Source organism: Vicugna pacos, chromosome 20 (genome assembly GCF_048564905.1).
Source record: "Vicugna pacos chromosome 20, VicPac4, whole genome shotgun sequence".
NCBI classification, from domain to species: Eukaryota; Metazoa; Chordata; class Mammalia; order Artiodactyla; family Camelidae; genus Vicugna; species Vicugna pacos.
In genome coordinates, this window is record NC_133006.1 from 8,634,376 (window position 1) to 8,660,098 (window position 25,723).

Consider the following 25,723-nt stretch of genomic DNA (forward strand, 5'->3'; position numbering starts at 1 on the left):
AAGGATGCTTAGCCGAAAGACCCTTAGAGAAGCCCCCATGTGTGTAGCTGTCCCTTGCTCCGGATGCTACAAGAATCTACCACTGGAGGCTTGAACTGGGGGCACCCAGGCGAGGACCTCCTCCTCTGACACATTGCTGGCAGAGCAGCCCACCGAGGCTGCCCTCCGCTGCACTCTGGTCCTACAATGACAGCAATGGTCGGATTGGGAGCAGCCTCCCATTTCCTGCGCCCCTACCACATGCCAGGCTCCGTGCTGGGTGCTCTGAGCTCAGGTGCTGTGGTCCCATCTGCGGTCTCGGCACCACAGCGCGTCACAGCGCCCCAAATAAACCCACTCACTCCACTAGATGGTCCCGCAGGGGAAGCGCCCCACAGATGGGAACCAAGAAGGAACGAGGCAGGAAACGTAGCTTCCAGCCGGACATTTGGAGGGAATGCGAGCCATATGGCAAAGGGAAGACATCTCTCGGCGACTGTCCACAGGGATCCCAGGTCCCAGCCCAGGAGACTTAATCAAGAGCAGATACGAGAAAAGCAGAACCTGACAAACAGATTCAGCCCTTTTTCACGCTGTTGGTGGTTCCTGGCACCGTCTGGCACCTATGTCTCCATCGGCCAAACACAGGATTTGGGGAGGGCTCTGAGGGAAATCAGTGGGGTCCCATGGCAGTCACTTCATACCTGGAAACCAAAGGTGTTTTCTTCTTTTCTATCAGGAGGGAGAAAAATGGGTCAGAACAAACAGCCTCATTCCACGTAAAATCTGATGAAACGCTGGTTGTCGGGCCTTGGCAATGCCCGGTACACGGGGTGACCGTCCATTTCCAGCTTGCCCAGGACAATCCCGGGTTATGCTGGTTGTCTCGGTGTAATTACAAGATGCACCACTCTTTCCACTAAAAAGTGTCCTAATTTTGACAATAAATTGACTATACAGTCACCTTTTTACACAGCGGGTTTCAGCAGACTGTCTTTTTGGCCTGCACGCAATCCACTGGGTTGAATATATTTCCAGCCTTCGAGAAAAAGTTCGTCTGCACAGAAATCCACTTGGTCAGAAAGTAGCCTGTACTGCTGGTAAAAATTTCCACACTGTTCCCCCTCACTCTGCTGCACACAGCCCTACACACACACACACACGTCTGGTGTCAGGCACATCTTACATCAGTCTTACAAGCTTTCATGCATCTCAGTTCCATAGCCAAAGGTCTGCTGGAGTCACAGGAAGGTGCAGATATGGAAGCTTTGAGTGGATTTAGCAGGGATGCCCCAAATTTCCCTACTGTGCACAAGACTCTGGGGAGTGGGGCTCGGTGCCTCCCACGTATGAAGTGGGCACAAATTGGGCCATTTGTGCGTCAAACGGGGACAGGCTGACCTCTTTTGTGTCCCTTCCCATCTTGCCCCCAACCCCAACCCAACCCCAGATGACTCATCCTAGGATCCCTTTTCTATTCACTTCCAAAACAGGGTATTCAGTTTCCTCGAACAGCCAAGATAAACTGGCCAGATAAACACTGGCCGAGAAAACTGGGGTTCCTTGGCTGGTTCTTGAGCAGTTCATCTCAGCAGGGGTAAAGCTCTGTCATCAGGACAGCATTTCATCTTGGAGCCACACCTTAAGGCTTCGATCCTGTCACGTGCAGTTCTGAAGGCCAATCAGGAGGATTTGGGACGCCCCTGTTCCCTCCTGAATGTGAGAACCGGACCTCTCCCGCAGGCTAAGAAAGGAAAGCAGAAACCACTCCCTATGGGACAAGAGTGCCACCTAGTGGCGGAAGCGTGCCACTTTCGTTTGAAAGAAGACACACCCAGAGCCCATGGAATCTGTCCGGTGCTTGCTAGGGGTTATTTTATTTGATGTTCACAGCATGGAGGTGCTTTGGGATCAGGAATTTAAAAGACACAGTCCTTGTCCTCAGAGAAGCCAGAGTTTGTTGGTGGGACGCTGGCATGTAAAAAAACACAGAATACAGCTTGATTATTGCTGGGCTAGGCGATTGTGGGGTCTTTTGGAAACACAGACCAGGGACACTGACACTGCTATCAGCTTCCCGTAGTATCGGCTTCTGTCAAGTCCAAAGAGCAAAGGAAGGACATATCCGAAGCTAATTCCTGCGGGTTTGCAGAGAACAGGAGAAAAAAGTTACACAGCGAAAATTTCTTCTGCTGAGTTATTTTCGGACATTAGGATTATTTTATTTTGACTCTGTATATTCTAATTTTCTCACAATAAATGTCTATTGCTTTTGTAGTGAAAAAATTTTAGTACACAGAAAATATAATCTGAAAAGGAAGTATTTTCTGTTTCAAGCTAAGTAAGTGAAAGATGCCTTCCTGGCCACAGCAGAATGTCTGATGTCAGCGACCCCTGGGTGTCAGCAATAGCTCACCTAACTCGGGGATGGGTGGCAAACGAGAGAACCTCCCAGTTCCATTTTCCATAGGAAAGGACTTTTCTAGCTACATTTGACTCTGTTCTCATCAGATGTCCTATTAACTTGCATATCAAAATTCATGGTCTTGACCCGAAGAGCCGCCTTATCTGAGGCACACACCTCCATTCTCCATGTTTTCCAACTTAAGGAGCACATTCCTCAGACGGCTGCGAAAAGCCAGTGCAAACAGAACTTTTTTTCCAGAAGAACTTTTTTTTTAATTTACAGTATCATGATTGGTGTGTGTGTGTGTGTGTGTGTGTGTGTGAACACACACATATTCTTTTTCATTACAGGTTACTAGAAGCCATCAGAACTCTTTTTCTCTCATTACACGGTGGACGGATGGTTTTCATCTTTAACGTAACATGTATTAGCTTCTTAAAAAGCCCATCCTATACTGGATTGTGGGAATATGAAGCCTCTTTCAATGTCACCATGAACTTGAAAGCAACCGTGGCCGTGGGTATCAAGCTCTGAAAGGTAATACGGGTACCTGAGCCATGTTTGAGTCACCGAAGACACACCTGGATCCGGCAGAGGTGTGCCAGATGCAAGCTCTGGGACGGAGCACTCGCGGCCTTGCTGTGAGGGAGGCTTACACCCAGTTTACTGGGCGGCAGGCTCTCTCCTGACTGGAATCCTGGAGGAGTTAGGCCTGGGTTTACAGGACCCTTGACTGCCTTTAGGAATGGAGGTGACAGGTGAGATTGTTGAAGAGTCCTGGTCCTGGGGGAGTCACTCCTTCTCACGTAATGTCACACAAGTGTACAGGGCCTGGGCGGGGTCAGGAGACAGACACCATCATCCACATACCAAAACCAAAGAGGCGCGGACTCATTCTTCAGCCCTCGCTGGCTACCTTAGGATGGTTCACTATTCTGACATTTCAAAAAAAGGCCATCCAGAAATGTATTTTCTCGAAAGAAACATTTATTTATGATCTTTATTGGTCAAACAGTTTCAAACAAACCCAGAAGGGGTGTTCACATGTTGAGCCTTTGGTGAAAACACACCGTGCCCTCCATGAAACGAATGCTGACCCCCGTGGGGCACCCCCCCCCCGCAAGCCCTGAAATGCTGGGATGACCGAGCGGGCAGGGGACAGCCCACGTGACACAAGGCTGCTCCAAGAAGGGCATGATTTAAACCTCTGGTGTTTTTTCACAACATAAATGTACTTAAGACTTGTGATTCCCACTTCTTCATTTCAAAACCAACACCCCAAGAATCAACTCTCCCTTTAAATAAAAAAAATAATCGATTTATACTCTTGAGAGAACTCCAACAATGTAAAATAAGTTCCAGCCCCATATATATATATATCTGTACATTTATAACTTAGGCGCTCTGTTTCTCTATATGCGTCTACTCATGCGGCGGGGCGGGGGGGTGTGGGGCTACAGGGGCCTCTCGGAGGACGCGGTGTAGCTCCTCGCCCTGGCGAACAGCAAAGGCGGGTACATCTTGTCGATCTCGAAGGCAGTGACTGCCGTCTCTCCGGTCGGTCTGGAAAAGAGAGCACATGGTCACCCGTGACCGGGAGATCTCAACTCAGTTAAGACCCTGGTATGTCTGGGAGTGGGGAGTGACTTTGGGCTTCAGCCTCTTTAATTTTTGATTCATCTCAGTCCATGCGAAGCAGCAGAGGTGTATCGTAGAAAATGTGAAAAATTTACAAAAGGAGAACCGCGCACCACCCCACCACCCAGACGGAGCCGCAGGAAGCCCTTCGTTTAGGGCTGCTTCTAAGCATCTCAACTCCACCATCGAGCTTTACTGAGATCACCCTGTCAATTATCCTGCTTTTTAAACACTGACATAAGCATCTCCTCACATCATTAAATACTCTTCAGAAGCCATTTCTATGGCCACATAATATTTCACTGTCTGTATATATCACAATTCACCCAACTCCCCTTCTGTCAGAGATTTAGATTGTTTTCAATATTTGGCAATTAAAAGTAACATTGTAATATTTTTGATTATGCCCTTTACATAGATGCCTAAGAGCAGAATTTCTAAGTCAAAGGCTATGGACATTTTAAAGCTCTTGATAAAATGTGCATCAGAAAGAATTATAATCCTAGAATAGAACTTAATGATTTGATATTTGCATGATCAACAGCGTAATTTCAGGCTGAGGGGGGAGCAGGCGACGAGTTATATGACCACCGCCTTTTATTTTCTCCTAAAAAAAAAAGAAAAACAAAAGCAAAATTCAAATGACTTCATAAATACGATAAGGAAGTCAACGTGGTCAGCAGCAGCTACAAACGACGTCCTTTCTTTCTCCTAAAACATGATGCTTTTCATTGGCTTGGTCCCACTTTCTGATTTTGGTTTCTTTGAAAAGGAAAAAAAAATTTTCCACTTTAGACATTATTCAGAGAAGCAAAAATAAAACGGCAGGATTGGCAGGCCAGGGTGAGAAGAAAGAACAGTGCTCTTTCTCCGCTATCAGGACCCTCCACATGAGAGGCAAGTTACTTGTAAGGTAGAAATGTGAGCAGGGAAGTTTTCGACATTGTGGTCGAGGTCGTGAAGCAGGTTAACGGCAGATGACCTCACATTTTGCCCATCAGAATTTTGGATTCAACTGGAATGGAGACCCTCGGTCACATGCCAGTATTCCTTCACACGCAACCACAGCTAAGTCAGGACCCGCACCGACTGACATTTCACTTTCCTAATTGCTTTTTCAAGTACTAACTTCTGCACTACTCCTTTCTCATGCACTGTCATCTGCTCAGTGATGATTCCATCCGAGTAAATCTCAACAAAAAGCACAAAGAGCTGAAGCAGGAACCACTGACAGCTTCGGCTTTGGAGTACTGGAGACATTTTCAGCAGCCTTACTTTCCTAACTACAGCTCATCTGAAATCTGTGTATGATCCCCGGGGATAAACCAAGTAGGGAAATAAAGAGAAACACTGTACGACTGAAACATGGGAGAAGAAAAGAGACCTGGTGTTCCATGACTGCCTCGTGCGAGTCGGAGGATGAAGTCAGGGCGGCAGCTCGGTGACCCAGCGCCGCCCCTACTCATGGAAACTGCCCGCACCCCGCGCGGGGGGCCCGCCGCGTCCCCCGGGCGCCGCAGGGGAGCTCCGGATGCCCCACGTCTTGGCCCACTTTTCGTTTTTCCCAAGCTAGCTGCTCTCTTGGTTTGCAGGAGAGTCACAGCGTGTAACTGAACATTAACTCTGAGGAACCAAACCCCATCGGAGAGGCCCCTTGGCCTGACGGGGAGGACACCGTGGTTCTGTACCCCTGGGGTTTTCACTGCGATCACCTACTTGTAGGTGATGTGACAGGAATGATGGATCCAGATGAGTTTGTTGAACCTCTGGTGACCACTGGAGCACAGCTGCAGCCCCACGTGGAAACTCTGATCAGCCTCTTGTACGGGGACGCGGCGGAAATACCGGAACTTGTAGTCAAGCGGCTTCTGTGAAAGGAAAGGCACACGGGCAACAATGAAGCCTCGCTCCACAGACGGAGAGACACAGGCAGAGGGCTGGGCGGACATCCACACATAGACATCTTAAGAATACGCTACGTGAGAGTGACACACAAGCCACATCACATCCGCACACAGCAAAGAGCTGTCTTGGTTATCAACTGGGAACGCGCATGAGCGCCTGGGAGAACGTGCAAGTGCTCTGAACACAAAAGGCTTGTCCTCCATCATCATCTCAGTCAAGCATCCTGTGAAGTGGGACCAGGGCAGGCAGCCACGTCCACCAAAGTCACGCAGCTGCTGTAGATGGGAACTGAATCTCCTGTCTCCCATCTCCAAGCCTAGGGTTTCCTTCTGTTCGAAAAGACTTGGGAATTTTTCAAGAGGTAAAGTGATAAACTGGGGAAGGCTGCAGATAAAGCGCCAAGTCTAACTTCTCTTTTGCAACAACAGTAAAATGGTCAACAGAGAAACGGAAGTGTTGGGTTCGCTGGAACCACGTCAGCAAATACTGCTAAAAACACAAGAAGGTCAATACGACACATGGTCCTACCGTGTCATATTCTGAAGAGAAAACTGGTGGTCAGCATGGGAATTCCTAAACTCTTTCATTAGATAAAATCTCAAGTAGGGCCTCATAACTCCCTAGCTCTGATGACCTCAGGAAACTCACGGCCAAGGTCACAGTGACAGCAAGGATCTCTGCCCCTCTGCCCACTGTCTCTGACTCCAGGAGCCAGAGAGGCCACAGCTGAGGGCCAGGGGGTGACAGGACTCAGATGAAACCCTGCTGTAACCATCCCCACTCCCGGGGCTGGGGGTGGGGACTGGAGACCTAAACACAAGGGAAACTTTGTTCAAAAATGGTATTAATTATAAATGCAATAGGCTAGTATTTATTCCAACTACCCCAAAACTGACTTCCTGGGTACACATTGTAGTTTTTAACCAGGATCGAAACAATGCACGTGGAGAAAAGCTGTGAACAAAATCAGACCCTTATTATGTCAAGAGTAAGGTACTCTGGATGTAATAATTCAGCCATCATGTTTGCTCGGCATTTTTTCCCTTTTGCAAGAACAGAAAGAAGGCAATGATCTCACTTCAGCTTATTTCCAGTAGAAACAGAAATTTGAAAAACACCCTTGTGAAAGGGTTATCTATATGAGACAATTTAGGTTAATCGCCTATGATTCAAAATGAGAAAAGCCAAAAAAACCATAATTAGACATAACTGTAACTAGTTATTCCACAGGAAATAATTTCGGCTCTGCGATTTCATGTGTTAAAAAACCTGGACCAGAGAAGGAAACCTGGAGCAGAATTAAGTTGATTCAATAAAAATTAACCACATTTTAGAAAACCCTCCAGCTCTCTTCAGAGATATGCTGTTAAGTCAACACCCATTTTGCGAACAGCAGAAATTATGAGACAGTATTCTTTATCCTTTTCTAATCAAGAATGTGTGAATGCGTGGGGCACGGAAGTTAAAAGAAATGTGCCAGCTCCCCCTTTGCATACTCACTTCTTCTTTTTTCTTAGTTATCACAGCAAATACTTTGGTCTGATTGTCTGTATCTTGTGACAAGCGATAATGACCCAGTAGAATTGCTTCCGTTCTGAAAATGAGAGAATATATATACTTTAAATCAGTTACGTGCATTTATTTAAAGTCACAGAGAAACTAACGGGCGAGAAGTGTTTACTCAACGCGCCTGAGGACAATCAGCTAGCGTGCTGAGTAAACCTGGTTTCCAAGGCCCCAGATCCACTGAAGGACGTCTCCAGGGAGAGGCCCAGGGACTGGCATTTTTTACAGGCACCCCCGATAACTGCTTTTCCGATCATCCAGTTTTCAGTTACAAAATCTCCAAGTTACCACCCAAAACACGGGCTGGACGGAAAACTGCAGAATGAACTACCTGGTATTCCTCGTCCTCAGCCGTGGCACAATGGACTGGGGCTCCTCGGGGGTGGTCAGCATCATCACGTGGCCGTCCGGGAAGAATCTTATGTACCTGCAGACACGGGAAACGCAAGCACAGGACATGTCCTTATTTACTGGTACCTAAACCTATTCACGGCTGTGAAACCAAAACGGAAATCCCACGGGCCAAAGAACTGGTGAAACATCTCTGGGACAGACGTGCCTGAAACCCGTGAGGCCAGCAGCAGGGAATGAAAGCATTTTATTACCTTCCTTCGAGGGGACGGTGGAACTTCTAGTTTCACTCGCCAAATGAACTGGATTAAATATTGCTCTGTTAAAGTTCTGTGTGTTTTTCCCTGAAGCACTAATTAACATCAAACAGAACTGCGGTCCGATGATATTACACAGTAGTTAACACGGTCTGCTTGTTTCTCAAGGGCAGTGGTAGCTGGTGGACAAGGACGCTGAATCACAGCACGAGCCCTCTGGGAAGGCAAATGAGCCCACCAAGGGCGGGAGGCAAGGAACAGCTCTGAAAATATAAATTCTTAAAATTTACAGCCAGGAGGAATTAATTATCTTAGCCTACTGGTTCTTTGAGCGCGGTTTGTGTGGAATGCCGGATAAAAACACCGAGGGCCATTCTGCAGATAAATACAAAGGCCAGCAAGAGCAGGTGTCCAATAACCAACGAACCAGCCGTCGGAGAGGGAGCGTTTCTCACTCGCTCAGTTTCCTGCAGGCGTACCTGTAATATTCCACCTGGTGCCAGGCTCGATAGAAACCATCGAGAGACTGTTCCCCTTGACGGATATACGTGGTTTTACTGATGTACACGCCTAGGAAAAGAAACAGATTTTTAAAAAGAACACAATACACAGCTTTTAATGCTACAATCATGTAACACGTTTCCAGCTTTCCTTTATCGCGGTTTCCTTTAAAGGTGCTTGTGGTACTCAGGTCCGTCACGGAAAATTAAGACTGTGTATTCATCAAAATCAGCACGACAGATCGCTATTTCTCTGAAGAGTTCAACTTACCATCAAACCGAACACGGGGCCTTTCTAAAAACATCTCTCTCCAGGATGTGTACGGAACAAGTTTAATACAGCTTCTGCCCCAAACTTTCAAGCAGGCCAGACGCCAGATTTCAGGGTCTCTAGGTAATAAAAGCACATCAGTACATATAATACTAACTCCCTCTACGCTCTCAGACATGAGAAACATTCCTGCTACCAGCCACCATCTACTCAACAATGCTGGCCGGGTGCCTGCAGGCACTGCCCTGGACACTGGGGACAGACCGATGGACAGGGCAAAGGCCCTGCTCTTTTATAGGGAAAGCAAACAAAAATAAAAGGAAGAGAGAAAAGTGTTAAGTAGTGTGCTCAGTGCACAGACAGACAGACAACGCAGGGTAAAGGACAAGGATGATGGTGGAGGGGAAGCAGGGACTCATTTTTCTGGGCAGGGGTCTACAGTGAGGAGGAAGGGTATTTTGGCAGCAGCCACAGCGTGCAAGGCCCTCAGGCTGGAGTGTGGCTGGTGTGCAGGAGCAGGAAGGATCACACGGCTGCAGCAAAGTGACAAGGTAACGTGCAGACCCCCTGATCTGAGAGGGGACAGGGGCAAGTGAGGTCGTGGTCTGCAGCGGGGAGAGGCTGGCTGAGTGAGGTGGAGGCCCCTGGAGGGGTCTGAGCATGGCTAATGCTTTCCAGTGATCACTCTGGGGGTCTATGGAGGATGTGCTCCTGGAACGTGGGAGTGGGAGCCCAGAGACCACACTGGACGCCGATGCCACAATCCGGACCGGGCCTAACGGGGGCAGAGCCAGAACAGTACTGACGTGTAGCTTAACGCTCAGACTGGAGATACATCCTGCAGGCAGCACCAAGGCTCTGTTGTGGGATTAGTGCAAAAAGCGAAGCAAATGACAGACAAAACTGACATGATTCTAATACAGCTCAAATCAAATCAAAACCCTTGCACCACTGGGATAAATCCCACTTGATCATGGTAAATGACCCTTGCTGTTTGCTGCTGAATTTGGTTTGCTAGTATCTTGTTGCAAATTTCTGCGTCTACGTTCCTCAGGGACACCGGCCCGGGGCCTCCCTCTCCAGCAGAGTCCCTTTATCCAGCTTTGGCATCAGGGTGATGCTGGCCTCGTATCAGAGTGTGCCCCCCTCTTTGATTTTTGGGAAGTATTTGAGAAGGACTGGTGTCAATTGTTTAATCGTTCTGAAAACTTCACCAGTGAAGCCCTCTGCTCCTGGACTTTTCTTTGTTGGGAGTTTTTTGGGGTTTTTTGTTTTTTTCTTTTTTGGGGGGAGATTTTTGATTACAGATCCAATCTCTTTGCTAGCAATTGGTCTATTTGGATTTTCTACTTCTTCCTGATTCAGTCTTGGTAGGTTGTATGTGTTTAGGAATTTTTAGGATAACTTTTAATGGGACAAAAGAAAATTCTGGTGCCATCTAAATTTAAATCATTATCAAGTTTGGAGTTACTGTAAAAATGACTTAAGTGTAGTTCTCTAGCATAATTCTTTCTCCAAATCAGCTAAGCCAGCATGCAAACCACCCTGCGGAAGTTAACGTGTGACTATGTTCCGTGTGTTATTCTAGACCCTGGAAACCTAGTGCCTTCTAGCCACGGCATGCTAAGCTGTCTGAGCAAACCCACTTAAGGACGGCTTAGCAAAACTGTTCATTCTAAGCTTTTACCTAGAATATCCATCAAGTTCTTGTATCAAAAGAATAATTTCAAAAGAATACTTTCTTTTGGCAAAAGACCATAATCCTTTTTTCAAACACTGCCGGAGTTGCTTTAAAAAAAAAAAAAAAAAGTAAGTACCTGGCGCAGATGTAGAATCCCCTGCACACCTGTGACAACTGCTCTAAAGACCTGAGGTCCAGGTCGCTGGACACCACCCATCGGAAGACGTACATGAGCACCTCCATCGGCAACGCTGCAACAGAGGACGCGTCCCCTCAGCGACTCTCCCTCCCGCGCGCCCGCTCCCGGCACGTCCCCAGGGCAGACACCTTTATGAACTCCTGAAGTGTTAACAGCCACACCTTCAGCGCTGCTCAGAGCTACGCACCAGTGCATCCAACTACCCCAAAGCGAGACACACACACCTTCGTTTTTCCAGCACAGGACAGATCCGAAGCTACTTTCGTAAGCATGTCTCTCTCTCTCAGATCTTTTTACCATCGAGATGTATAAAAATAAGCCTTAGGAAAATAGTACACATGCGTGTGTGTGATCCCTGTTGCATTTGTGACATTAAATAAAGTTACTTTCATCTCCCTGAAAATTTTCAATTGTCTTCCTCTGAGAAGTCCCGTAAGTGAACAGTGTTTAACACATGAAAAGAAAGAAGAAATTCATTTTTAAACCTTCGGTCTATCTCAGGACTAGCGTCCAACGTGGCTGAAATGCCTGACGACACCAAGGCCTCCTCCCGCTTTCTTAGGGCTGCCCCACAACTCGGACACTCACCCTCTCAGAGCTCCACTGAGAAAAGAATGGCACCCTTCCACAAGGGCGCCGCTGCCCTCTTTCTGATCCTGGTTACAGCCTGGCCTCCCACCGGATTCTGACCCAGAGCAGTGGCCTGACGAGCTATCTGACCTTCTCGGCTTGGAACACCTAAACCTTAAGGTCAAGCGTTTCTCCCTGAAGGGTAACGCGCGTGAAGTCGCACCTGATATGTGAGTCTGGCTGCTCTCGAGCTCAGGCTGACACAGTTTGAGCGCAGACTCCTGAAGCGTGAGCTGCTGCTGGAAGGAGGCCAGGAGGTCGGCCACCTTGCTGTCTTCATCACTGTCTTCGATGCTGAGAAAAGACAGGATGTGAGGGAACCAGCGCCTCGGTCCACACACTGACTTCCGCACAGTACTTTCAAATCTGCTCTACAAAAAGTCGTCTAAAAGCAAACTTCTTACTACTTTATTTATTTATTTATTTTGGATATGATAAAAAGTTTACTCTGCCTTGCAAAGGAATATCATACCAGTTTTTTTGGGGGCGCGGGGGCTTTAGCAACTTTAATTCCCACAGAGAAAGAATTAGAACTTCTGGAGATAGGTACTGAGATTTAATTAATTCGTTTTATGGTAAACATTTCCTGAATTAGTAAAAAAGATAATTTCAAATGATTAAAAAAAAAACTTACGTAAATATATCCTTTTAAGTGACCATCATCCACACTAACTGAATAAAAATAAAATATGCAGACGTCACCTGAGATGCTGACTTACCAAGGGATTTTTTAACCTATGTGTCTTATGACCCTTTAGAGAGGAAAATATGTAATTAAAAAAAAAATCTTAGTACGGCCACAAATAATCTATCAGTACAAACAAATGTGTAGTTAAGAGTTCTAGAAAAACAGCTAGCTTTCCATTTTTGCTAAAGTTAACTTTAAAAACGATCAGACTTGCAAAAAGGCTGGATGAGGATGAAGTCAGAAAACCAGGAAGGCTTATTATGACAACCAAGGGCACGTCTGGCTGAGGTCGGCTGGACCCCATTGCGATGCTACTGACTCTTACAGGAGGCAAAAAACCAGCAGAGATTTTTAGGGCCTACGCGATCCGGTAAGAAAATACACAACTCTGTCCTTAAAGCACTTTGGTAGCATCTGGGTTTGTATGATGGGACAGGAGGTCTGAACAACTCTCTCCAAACTGAAGGAAGGCTGAGAAAAAGCCCAAACGAGTCCTTTCGAGTATGAACTGTTAAATCGAACTTGGTGAACAATATTTCTAGCCCAAAAGTTCCAGCAGGCAATGGACGCTGACTTCACTGGGATATTTTTAATGTGGTTTAGCCAAAGCTTAAGTGTTAATACTATAAGCAGTTAAGAAACCCTGGCTATCAGCACCAGTTATGGATGAAAGTAACTTCAAGTGTTTCATGGCAGAGGTAATATAATAGTTAACATAATACCTCATTACCAAGATCCTATTTTTCTATGTAATGCTCATTTTAAACTTGATAAATCTCTAGTGGGAGCGGACTCCCTTCCCTTCTAAATATCAGCCAGCTGGGCTTTGGGGGAGAGAGGGATTAAGCCAACACAATTTTGTAACTGTTTTACAAATAGCTTCGAAAGTCTGGCTTCAAAACATGTCCTCTTGAGCTCTGTCAATGCTGCTCCATGACTGATGAGAGTGGCATCTACACAAAGCAGGTGGTTTCTCTGGGGAGCGCTTACGTCCTGCTCCTGGGCTTTTAAACAAATGTTACAGGCTTAACAATGTTCTGTCTGCAGCAAGGTCTGGTTAGAGTCCAGCATTTTCCTAATAAAATGAAAAGCCTTTTAAGAAATGTAGTTTCCAACAGAGAACCAGGGTAATGAAACCCCACGTACCCGATTTCAACCATTATTATTAACCTTTTTCAGCTTTGGCCTGATTACATTTTAATAGTTTTGACTTGATGTAGGTTTCACAAAGCTGAAATGTGTCCTTTAATTTCCTTTCGATAGACACTGCTTTTATTAGAAACAAAAATTCTTCCGTCACCTTATTTTTGTTTTATTGGTTTAAAATGTGCATTTCTGTACTTCAACCTTAAAATTTCCCTACTTAAGAAATTTCTACAACTTTATAAATAAGCCTTTAGAATAAAGACTATAGAATTTCACAGAATTAGCACCATCTTCTTATCATGTGAAGAGTCAACAGGGCAAAGACTGTTAACAAACTCTTATGTGTTACTATCAAATCATATACGCACTAGCTGTTTCCAACGCCATCACCATCTGGAGATCGGGTATAAGTGATCTTGAACTCTATATCAGGCACCAGCTGCATAGCCCTACGATAAAACTTGATGGCTGAAAGGAGAAATAAAGCTAAATTAGCTATGACCACACATTTTCGTCATTTCCTTTGCTTACCCTAAGCTGTGGTTTAATCGGGTAACTTGCTTTACAAACAGCCAAATTCCCTTTTTCTACATGCAACAGTGGTTCAGTGCACAAACGTATTTCCAAACGTTCCTGTCTAGAAACCATCTTTCTTTTTTCTAAAGCTCTCATGTTACAGAAGCTTTAAGACACTGCACTTCATCTCTATCTTTCAGCCCATCTTTCCCCTCGGCCTCTTAAGGGTCGTCAGACGGGATCTTATACGTGGGCGTCCTTCTTTGGGCTTTGAAAACGCCATTGCTGCAGCCCCAGCAAAACACCACCTTTGAGCAAACTTCCAGGAGGCAGAGTTGAGGAAAAGCAAATGCTTCCTGCTGACTGGAATACAGAGGAGTTTTTTCGAATTTATCCTTCAAATCCAACTTCCTTTCGTCTAGCTGCTTCTTATTTAGCTGAATAACCTGTAAAACCTGTTTATAAATCTCCTGGCCGGGTGGCTCAGAACTAGGACATCCAGCCACCTGTCCCACGGACACGTGCCAACGGGACTGGGGCCGAGGAGGCCGCCACCTCCGGCCCCTCCGCTCCACACACCCTGGGTGACTCAGTGTCCACCACGCGCAGTCAGGGCTCTCACGAGCCAATAAAGGCCGTGGAGGGATATCACCGTCTGGGCCCTCTTACTGTCTCAGAGTAAAAGTACCACTAGGAGAAACGTGAACTTTGAAGATGTTGCTTTGGGGCCAAATGACTCAAGCTCAAGCACTTCCCCCCCATGCCCCGATTATTAGCTTTTCTGTCACAAAAATGAAGGCCTAATTACAAACCCAATCCGGTAACAGCCCCACCCCTTGGTCTGCTTACACATTTCTACTGGCCTAAGGAAAGAAGCAAAAGCTGTAAATTAGGATTTAGGAAACGTGTACATATTCCTCAGTCTATCCTTTACATACCCCTCCTCTGAAGTCATTGTCACCTCTACAAGGGGCATATCCTATTTTCAAACGAGGAACAATATTTTTAGGACTTTAACCATGAAGAATGAACACAGACGAACCCCTGAATGTAGAAAAAGGTTATCTTACTCATCCTACCCCTATGATGTCTCCCAGGAATACTTTTTGGAAAGAGACAGGTTATATAAAAATACACTTTTTATTTTTGATTTTTAAAAAATATAGGCAGACTGACGTTCTACACTAAATGTATTCTAGCAAAACATAAAATAAAATTGGTCAGTAACAAGGAGTCATTAACCCAGACGATCCTGGGCCCTGAGGTCTCACCTTCATAGAGAGCTCCGTTTTGTTCTTCTTCAACTGCTTTTAGGAATAGTTCACGAGCCTGTAAACAGTGAAAAACAATTTCTGAAAGTCCACGTTAAAAACGAGTGCAGGGGGCGGAGGGACAGCCCCTTCAAGGAACGGTGCTGGGACAGTCAGGCCCCCGCAAGCAGGACAGTGAATGTCGACCTTCACTTCACATCTGACGTAAGACGTTAACTCAAAAACAGGTGGAGGACTTCAATGAGAAACTTAAAAAACTTTTAGGAAGAAAAAGAGAAGGAAACCTTGGAGACCTAGGACTCGGCAAAGAGTCCTTACACTTGACACCAAAAGCACAATCCACAGAAGGAAAATTTTGCTCATCTGAACCTCATCAAAATGAAACACTTTTGCTCTGTGAAATACCCTGAAAAGAGGCTGAAACGACAAGCCACAGACTCAAAGAATTCACGAGCCACGTGTTCAACACAGGACTCGTACTTGGAATACATAAAGAACTCTAGAAACTCAACAGTGAAAACACAAGCAATCCAATTAGAAAAGACAAACAGCCATTTCACAGAGAGAAGAGAAAGACGGCAAACAGCACGTGAAAAGACATTCAATATCACTCGCCATTTAGGGAGACACAAAGTATCACAAGGAGGCATCGAAACGCCATCTATCAAAACGGCTACAGTGTGAAAGTGATAAGAACACAAAACGTGGACGGGGATGCGGGGACCCTCACAGGCTGCTGGAAGGAACACAAGATGGTGCGGATGCTCTGGAAAACGGTTTGGCAGTTTCTCTTAATCAAAGATGCACTTACCATACACCTCAGTAATTGCGCTCTTAGCCCAGAGAGATGAAAACTTATGTTCATGCAAAAACCTGCAGGTGAATATTCAGAGCAGCTCTTGCACTGACAGCCCCAAACTGGAAACAACGCCCCAAATGTCCCTCCACAGGTGACTGGTTAAACAAAGCGGGTACCTACACACCACGCAATACCCCAGAGCAGTGAGAAGCAACTACTGACGCACACGGGAAATTGGGATGGATCCTAAAGCAGCCGTGCTGAGTGAAAAGAAGCCAGTCTCAAAAGGTCACATTTATACCACATTTTTTGCATATCAAAATTACAGAAGTGGAGGCCACTTGTGGCTGCTGGTGGTTAGGAATGGCTGGGAGGAGGCAGGGAGGAGAGAGTGTAACCAGCACAGTGCAGCCTGGGCGAGCCTTGTGGTGACAGAACAGTTCTGCATCCTGACCGTGGCTGTGGTTACATGAAGCTGCACATGTAATAAAAGCTGCAGAGAGCTGTTTATATGCATACCCACAAACAAAAGTGCTTGTAACCCTGGGAGACCAGAACAAGCTCTGTGACTTGTACCACTGTCCATCTCCCAGAACTCAGCCACGGAAGGGGTCCGGGTGGAGGGAGGCCGGGGAAGGCGCACAGGACTTTCCCGTACTAGGACACTCTATTTCAAAATTAACATTGACAAAACGGATATGGAAGTTTTCAGTTAGCAAGATGACGTTGATTATTTAATGGCGAACTGTCATAAACACACACTCGGACCTGATGGTGTGAAGAGGACAGCCTCCGTGGAGTGACAGACTACGGTCAGCCCTCCCCCTCTGCAGACTCCATGGCCTCAGACCCAACCAACTGCAGATCTAAAATATTTGAGAAAAAAATTCCAGAAAAGTGATGAAAAGCAAAACTTGAATTTGCTGTGCACTGGCAACTATTTACGTAGCATTTACAACTATTTCCAGCATGTTCACATTGTCCTAGGTATTTTAAGTAATCTGGACAACCTAAATGTCCATCGACAGATGACTGGATAAAGAAGCTGTGGTATATTTCTACAATGGAATACTATGCATCCTTAAAAGAGAATAAAATACTGCCATTTGAGCAACATGGATGGACCTGGAGATTGTCTTTCTAAGTGAAGTCAGCCAGAAAGAGAAAGAAAAATACCATATGATATCGCTTATATGTGGAATCTAAAAAAAAAAGACAAACTTATTTACAAAACAGAAACAGACTCACAGACAGAAAACTTATGGCTACTGGTGGGGAAGAGGGTGGGAAGGGATAAATTGGGAGTTCAAGATTTACAGATACTAACTACTATATATAAAGTAGATAAACAACAAATTTCTACTGTATAGCACATGGAACTATACTGAATATCTTATAGTAACTTATGGTTAAAAAGAATATGAAAACGAATATAGGTATGTTCCTATATGACTGAAGTATTGTGCTGTACACCAGAAATTGACACAACATTGTAAAATGACTATACTTCAATAAAAATGTATTGTTTTAAAAAAAGAGGAAAAAAGTAATCTAGAGATGATTTAAAGTATGTGGGAGGCTGTGTGTGGCCACACGCAAACAACTACACCACTTTATACAAGGAATGTGAGCATCCCTGGACACTGAGGGACAAATGTGACAAAAATGGAAACGGTGGGCTCAACGCACTTTATGTGAATAAGCACCAGGAAAGCGGTGAAAGATCAGAAAGCATTCAAAATCTTCCACAATGATGAAATGATCACTGCATAAATCTGTTCCACTCAAAATATAACAAAATGCTGCATTAAGACCTCTGGGAAGGTGTTAACATTTGAACACATTTTTTCCCCTTTTGGAGTTCTGTTCATAAATTCAGAGGCATCTATCTTTTAGAGACAAAGTGACTCTCAGGGGTGTGTGAATTACCAAAGAGTTCCAGGCAGACTGTCCACCTGCAAGAAAGAAGGAGTGGTACAGGAAGCAAGGAAGGACGGATACGCTGGTTCCAAGTGCAACACCCGTAACACTTAACTTTTCTTCTTTTGCCAGCTCTTGCTTTCCTTTGGTATCCGCTGTTTTCAGTAAAGAGCCTCTTGCTGCTCTACAAGACCGAGTTTCCAAGTTGCTCGAGCCTACACCTGGGGCAAGTTCAAACATCCACTGAGCTCGGAACATCTGGAGCTGTGCCTAAGGGGAGAAAAGTGTTTTAGGACTCACCACGCAGGCGCTCAACTCCGGAACAATGTGTCAATAAGTCCCACACTGATTTCCTCACACACGCATATTCTAGGACAAGAAAATGTTCTTTTAAATGACTAAATCAATACCATTAAACCCGTGTTACCTTCCAAGGTAATTTTCTGCTTAAGGCTTTGAAGAAATGGTGAAAATTTGCCTAAAGGTTCCTTATACAGGAGAAATCTAATGAGATGGGAAAATCCAATTTTAATTAGAATTGAAACTATAATTGAAACTATAGGGACTGAACTTGCATGCTTCCAAACATTTCTTTACTTGGAACACATCTCCCAGGTGATCCCTACTCAATGACTCATCCATGAAAGTGACCAATGACTGGTAAAGGCCCAGCTCTCGGGACAGAGTATAGCTCGGTGGAAGAATGCCGTGCTTAGCGTGCATGAGGTCCTGGGTTCAAGCCCTGGTACCTCCATTAAAAAAATAATAACGATAATAAAATAAATAAATGAATAAATAAGCCTAACTACCCCCATAAAAAACCACACAAACAAAACCAACAACAAAAAATTAAAAAAAAACAAAACAAAAACCGCCTGGCTCTCAAAGGTTACTACTCCATCCTCAGAACTTCCATGGGATTAACTGAGGTGGTCCATTGAGACAGCAGAGCAGGCCAACCCCACCCCACCCCCGCCGCCTCCGGCAGCCCTCCCAGGAGCTCTGCTGAATAAACCTCTGACATCCCCCTCACTGTCTGCTTCCTGGGAACCCAACCTGGGACGCCCTTTCTCCAAAGAAGGCCGTTGGTAACTGGATTGTGTATATTCATCCTTTTTTTTCCCAAGTATATAATATGAAAGTTTTAAAAATAATTTTTCTCTACATTCTGCACACACTTTGACACCCATGTTCCTACCCCCAACACATAACACACACACACACCTCTGACCTGACGGCTCTTTAGAAGCACTCTTAAGGTCCACCGGCTGGTGCACTCCAAAGGCACAAGTATTATAAAGCTTGTAAGTTCCAGAAGATGCACTTAACTAATTGTAATGAATATTTTTCTACTTTGATGCACAAAGGTTGACCCAATCCCTTTAAACGGCTGTGGTGTATTTCACTGCATGGATGCATCATTACTTAATACAGGGGATGGATACCTGGATTGTACTCCATTTTCCCACATACACAATGCTACAATAAATATTCTTGAACGTGTACACGTTCTCACTTCCCCCATTACTTCCTTAGGATTAATTTCCTGGAAGCAGAATTGCTGGCTCAAAGGGAATGTTATGTTTTTCTTTCTTTCTTAATTTTTTTTTTTTGCTGTTTTTCCAATGTCTTATCTTTATGGATTTTTTTAATGGAAGGACTAGGGATTGAACTCAGGACCCTGTGTATGCTAAACATGTGCTCTACCACTGAGCTGTGCCTTCCCTGCTATGTTTCTCACTTTGATCAAAAATGCTAATCTTCCTTCCAAAAAGGGTTGCAGCAACTTGCACTTCCACGTCCACTGCAGGCATGTTCTCACGGCCTGCAGAGCCACAGGCATTATTCACTCATCTGATCACTTAAAAAAAAATTCTTTGCAGATTTAATTTGTATTAAAAAAAATTATTAGTAAGGTTAATTATCTCTTCAAATGTTTAACAAATATTTATATTAATTTTTTCCATTATCTTTCTATCTTACGGTCTCCCTAATTTTACAGGGAGTTACACCTGTATCAGACCTATCAATTCTGTGCCCACCTGTGGCTACCAGTTTTCCCAGTTGATAATTTCTATTGATTTTGGATGTCTTTTGCTATATATAAGTTTGAAACTTTTAGGTGGTCAAATCTGTCACTCTTTTTCTTTAAGGTGATGGCTTTTAGTCATGCTTAAGCCTTGGTCTGAACACTTTAAAACCTGTATATTGAATTAAACAGCAGCAATTACTGACACTTCTTTTTACAGAAAAAGAAGTCTGTAACATAGTTATAACTTAAATATTCTACAAACTGGTCTGAGACACAGTTAAATTCTTTGTTGCAAATAAGAATCCCCAAGTCTTCATCACTACACCTGACTCCAGCTTAGGTAAGGGAGCAACGGAAGAACTAAATGTACAGGTGGAGAAACGTGCCTGCAGATCTGTCTCAGCCGGGCTCTCAGTTTCATCATCATCTCCTGCTCTCACAGCATCGGGATGACAATCTTCCTCAGCTTCTGCCTGAGGGGGAAAGGCAAGTGAGGCTCAGCGACACCAGGAACAGGCCAACACCCACCAGCGTCCCCCGGTAACCGCCATCTCCCACTCGGCTCCTCGACAAATGAAACACGTGGTTGCCTCTCGGCATCTTCTTCACAGGTAATTTAATGACTCCAGCCAGAAAAACCTGACACTTTAATTTTTTTCATACTGATGAATAAACACCTTCACTGGGCTCCAGCTTCAGATGTTTGGGTAGGTGGTTAAAAAGAACAATTTTGCTTCAGAGAATAACAGCTGGTTGTGGTATGGCGTTTAACAAATAGTTTTCGTTTCTTGGATCACTTAAAAGACCACAGTCCATACATGGCTGTCCCTTTTTTAACAGAAACTGAAATGTTACGTGTGGATGTGACTTTTGTCTATTACTATTTTAAATGTACTAGAAAAGCTCATTAATCAAAGACCTGTAATAGTGACGGTTTTTGTAGAGAAGACTGTTCTATTGTGTTTCCATAAACCCAGATATTTATACACTGGATTGATTTAAAGTGGAATAAAGCTGGATTAGAACTACCATGCATGGCTTAGGGCTTAACAGAGGCCTCAGGTCAGCTTCCTTCCATTCTATCCTTTTATTCTCCATAAACGTTTGCTAAATGAAACTAAATCCTACCTTCCAGTGAAAACAAAATGTTGCCTAGGTCCAGCCTGTTAGCTAAGACTTATGAGCACACAGGACTTGCTCAACAGTTCAAGTGCTCAGTCTTATAAAGAAATGTGGCAATCAGGGAAGGTTAGAAACAAAATAAAATCGATTTAGTTTTCCCCATTCCAAAAATGGCTAAGTTTTACAGTTGCCTGTTTGGGTTGCAATTTGTTTCCAGGACAAAAGTGTTTCCGTGAACACCCATCTTTGAGCACAGCCACCAGATATGCTCGGACTACTTCACAGCACAACATGAATAAGCTTATCTCTGGCAACCAGACTTGCAGCAGAGATGCCTTGAAGATGTGAACTAGTTAGTACACGGTTAAGGTGGAAAGGCTAAATCAGTGAAGAAATAAATGGAGAGAAGCCAAGACTCCGATGAATTCCCAGAAAACTGGCAAATTTAAGCACGACTGTGTTGTCAAGTCCATTTTTTTTTCAGTCTCTTTAAGCTGAGAGCTTTTCCTAAGAACATCGATAGGAAATTACACAATAAAGGGGTTTGAATGTATTGATCTCACTGAGAAGTATGTTTCCCTTGTTTCAATTTAAAAGTCTGCTTTATTACTATAAACTCTAAGGACAGCTAATGGAAGGGGACTGAGGTCCCTGGGGTATTTTAATAATTCAGCCTCTACCTCTAGCCCAGCAGTCCCTGCTCTCTCCAGCCCCGTGTCCTTGCATATGCTGTTCGCCCTCCGCATCTGGAATGACTGCGTCTTCTTCCTCGCTTGGGTATTGCTACTCATCCTTCAAGACTCAGCTCAGGGATTAGCCCAGTAAGAAGCCTTTTCCGATCCTTTTAACTTGGCCCTTTCGTTTTCCCCATTACACTTGAGCTGCTGATTACAGCACTCAGGACTGAGATTTTTGTCTCCTTCGCTTGAATTACTACATTGGGAGCAAGGATCACATCTCAGTCCTCTTGGAAACCTTAAGACCAAACATACTGCTTGATTCAAGGTCAAGGCCTGTCCAGGCCTAGCTGTCTCATTTGTAGAGAGGGTGTTGGATTTGGTGACTTCTGAGGTCCCTTTTCGTATGTGACATCCCATGATTAAAAGTTTACCGTAAATCACCTTACAGGGTTGGTTATATTGAAGATCTGGTATTGTACTGGGATCTAGCACTTCGCCAGAATAACAAGAGGCGCTCAAAAAAATTGTTTCAATCAACAAATAAAATGCCATGAGGGTACATAATGCATATCTCAGGGATGAGGAAAGAAGACAGGAAACCTATAACACAGACAGCATCTTTCTTCTCCCCTGAGCTGTGTTTTAAAAGTTCTAATCCATTATGACTTTGATTTTGACTGTATGAAGACAAAAACAAGACCCATCAAACTTGGGGTTTTATGACTTTTTTTTTTTTAACTCAAATACCACTTGAAGTAAGTAGGTCTTCGGCTGTCACCCAGAGATTTTCACTTTGTTTTTCGTAATTGAGTTTGACCTAACAGCACTTTTCACTTGAGCAGCTCATGTGTTCATCATTTTACTGTTTTACACCTCGGATTAAGAAAAATACACAAAATTAAGTGCTTAATCCTGGGCAGAGAACTATTTCTGATAGTTCAGAAGCATAATTAGTGTTTTTCTAGCCTCCAGATTAATTTAATAAGTTTATTCAACCTTTCACGTATTCAACGCACATTTGGGTAACTACTATAAACTAATCAGTCTGGTCTCACTTCACCCTGGAATCATTCAACTTTAGCCAGAGATTAGGCTCTCGGATGGACAATTTATTCGAAGCCAAAACAAGGCAGCATGGGGCAGAGACTACCTACCATTCCAGCACGCAATATCCCATGGAATCTGCATTGTCAGTTTCTGGAGCTTTGCTCAGTCTCTTCATTTGGACCGCTCTGACACTGCTCGGGCCCTCACTGCTGTGAAGTGAGACATGATCCCTCCAACCCGACGCCTCTGGGACCGCCTGCCAAAACCCTGGGCAGGGGGGTGCTGACGCGTCCTGGGGCAGGTGCGTCCTAAAGCCAGGACTCCGTAAGGGCCCAGAACGGCGGCTCGCGGGCTGGCTTTCGAGCGGGGGGAGTAATCAACAAGTGTCTCCGCTTGCCAAGGCTCTCTCCCGATTTTAGCTGCTGCGATGGCTCACCTCAATCTACGCTTACTATGCTTTTAATAAAATTCCTCGAGGGGGGCGAGACTGGTTCAAGGTCCTCAGCAGGCTGAGAAAAGACATATTTTCTCGGCCTTTCTGCAAACGCGCTCTGCTCACCTGGAGTCCCGGCAGGGGGGCTCGGCAGGAAGGAACCCCCGGGAGCGGTGAGGGCTGGCACCCCTCCGCTGCCTCTCAGGCCAGAGCCCCGCGACGGTGGCGGCCATGCAGCCCCCGCCGCCCGCCGGCTCCCCTTCCCGCCCCCCCGGGGCTCCCCGCAGGCCCAGGCCCTCCCGCCCGCGCTCCTCGGCGAGTTACCATGCTGGCGGGCCGGCCGGCCGCGGCCGCGGGGCTCTCGGCGCCCCCTCGGCACCGCCCCCGCGAGGAGGTGCGCTGGGTGTCCGGTGTCTACTCCTGCCGTCTGCTGCAGCGGGGCTTAGCAGAGTTCTCGGTCGGAGAAGCGCACCAGGCAGCGGCAGTAACTGCGGGCCCGGCGTACGGCAGCCATCTTCGCGGGGCAGGGGGCCAGATCCGGGCGCGCTGGGGCGGCGGCCGGGGACTCGCGGAGCGGAGGGACGCCGGGGCCTGCCGAGGCCGAGGACTGTGCGCGAACCGGAGCGTCGGCCCTGCTGGAGACCCCGGACGCCGCAGCCGAGCTGCTCCTCTGCTGCGGAAACCTGCGCCGGTGCAGCGAGCATGCGCAGCGCCGCGTCGCCGTCTCCGCCGTTCGCGCGGGCCGCGGGGCTCCGCGGCCCGCCCGCTGCCCGGTGGAGGGCAAGGGGCGTGGGCTAGCAGGGTGCGCGAGGCATAGCTCGGGTGGGGTCACCGGTGTGCCCACGGCCAAACTCAACCCAGCATTCGGCTCAGTGAATTTATGCAAACTTGAACAGGCGTTAACTGAAATTTAGAGTTGAGACCTACGGCGAGCGGTCCTAAGGAACATCGAAATGGGCGCTCGGGACGGTCGCTGCACGGTCCTCCTCGGCGACTGTGGCTAGAGTCCCACTCCAGGAATGCAGGGAAACAGTGAAACTCCACTACCCTCACAGGCTGTTATAACGACTAAACTCTTTTAAAACACTGCTTTGGAGGTTGAGGAAAAGATACTCTCAGCAGAGCAGCAGGGCACAAGATAACTCAGCCCTCTCAACGGACGTTTCACTACAGACCCCATCATGCAACGCGGGTAGGACGTTGCGGCTCCACGGCCCTGAGCCCCGAGTTCTGCGGGGAGGGCTCCCGTGGCACACTGGGCTTTGTAGTCCGCCGTTCCGCGTCGAGCGCCGGCGCTCACACGCCTTCCTCGCCCCACCTCTTAAAGCCCAAACGCCTGACTTCACTTCCGCAGAAGGCAATCTTTGTCAGGCGAAATTTTATTTTCTCACACTTTACATTGTTTTAAATACTGAATTTTGCATATTCTTTGCTCTGTGTAAAGCTACAGTCTTAGAGCTTCTTGCCTTCATTCAACAAACATTTATGGAGATTCTAAAGCTTCCAGGACCCTACCTACGTTCCACGAGTTCAGAGTTAAAATCTTACCCATTATTTTATTCTAGATATCTTAGTAATGCAGTAAGGCTTCCGCAGAAATTAATAGAGGAGAAAAGGAGCTGGGGCGGGGCGGGGAATGAGTGCAGAAAGGCATGCTAAAATAAGGAAGCCCCAAATGCTATCTTTTAATATTAGCAGCCACCCTTCCGATGGGTGTGTTTTCATTTACATCCTAAATCAACTACCTATAAAAAGTATCTTATTGTTTAACGGAGACCACAACTTTAATTGTTTCTAGATTTTAAAGGAGACTCTAGGACTTAGGTCTTCTAAGGATGATTTTCCTCCCAATGACCTCTTTTAAATTGGATTTTGAAATTAAAATCAGAGGGAAAGATTAGCTGTAAGGATTTATAATGGAAGGAAATGATACATGTGACTCGAATACGAAGGATCAATTTTACAAATGAATGGGTTTTGAAATATTTTCAGATCTCTTCTATTTCATTAAACTTGAATGCTTTGTCGATTAGCACAGATGATTTCTGTTATTCCAGCAACTAAACAATAAATGTTAATATAATAATAATTAGTATTTGGAACAGTAAGTTGAGCATCTAATTTATTAAGACACTGTTATGGTTCCTAACTACTAATTTTCTATTTTAGATCAGCATCCACTGTATCCACTAGACTTCTTTACAGGGTTGTATTATCTCACCATATTATATTTACAGAGTTATAATTTCCCCAAGGCTAGGACTATTGACCTAAGCCATTAACTAGCCCAGTGGATCCTTGTTAAAGGTAGACCAAGACAGTCTGTTTGCCAGTTACTTGGACAACTGAATTCGACTAAAACTGATCATTTTAAATACTTAAAAAATTACTTTTCATGGGTGTAGTATACGATTTGTTAGGCTGCCTCCTGTCTCTCTATCTTTCCATTGATGACAACTTTCAATTTACATTTGCCATATGGTTTGGGTGTTATGTAGGTAAACTCAAAGGTAGATGAATGTTACTCATTTGCTAAGTGGCCAGATGACTCTTTCCCATTTGGGACAGGAAGTCTAAGGAAGCTTGACTGTCTCAATTCTTATAGGTTTCTTCAACAGGAGCAAGAGGAGAGAGGGATTCAGGCCTTTTGCATAGATTTCTTTTTGGAAAAAAACAATCTTTTTG

General features: G+C 45.4%; 2 protein-coding genes across 2 annotated transcripts; both read right to left on the reverse strand.

The window, feature by feature from the left end:
- Window positions 1-3,355: 3,355 nt before the first annotated feature.
- Window positions 3,356-23,500, reverse strand: FBXO9 (F-box protein 9). The gene is made up of 13 exons (XM_072944805.1): window positions 23,363-23,500; window positions 20,143-20,229; window positions 17,839-17,994; window positions 15,006-15,063; window positions 13,587-13,686; window positions 11,548-11,678; window positions 10,692-10,806; window positions 8,875-8,993; window positions 8,583-8,673; window positions 7,827-7,922; window positions 7,430-7,523; window positions 5,741-5,892; window positions 3,356-3,949 (listed from the first exon to the last, which is right to left on the reverse strand). Exons 1-13 carry the CDS (start codon window positions 23,363-23,365, stop codon window positions 3,841-3,843), a joined length of 1,311 nt encoding a protein of 436 aa, XP_072800906.1. The 5' UTR covers window positions 23,366-23,500; the 3' UTR covers window positions 3,356-3,840.
- Window positions 23,481-23,767, reverse strand: LOC140687672 (uncharacterized). Its single transcript, XM_072944806.1, has one exon. It carries the CDS (start codon window positions 23,550-23,552, stop codon window positions 23,481-23,483), a length of 72 nt encoding a protein of 23 aa, XP_072800907.1. The 5' UTR covers window positions 23,553-23,767.
- Window positions 23,768-25,723: the final 1,956 nt, after the last annotated feature.

Bases quoted from the DNA above. Each gene is read 5' to 3' on its own strand.
- FBXO9 (XM_072944805.1), bottom strand. The intron at 8,674-8,874 runs GTAAGTTGAACT...TTCTTTTCCTAG, and splicing joins GCCCCGTGTTCGGTTTGATG to GCGTGTACATCAGTAAAACC. The intron at 3,950-5,740 runs GTAGGTGATCGC...TCTCTTTTCCAG, and splicing joins TCCTGTCACATCACCTACAA to ACCGACCGGAGAGACGGCAG.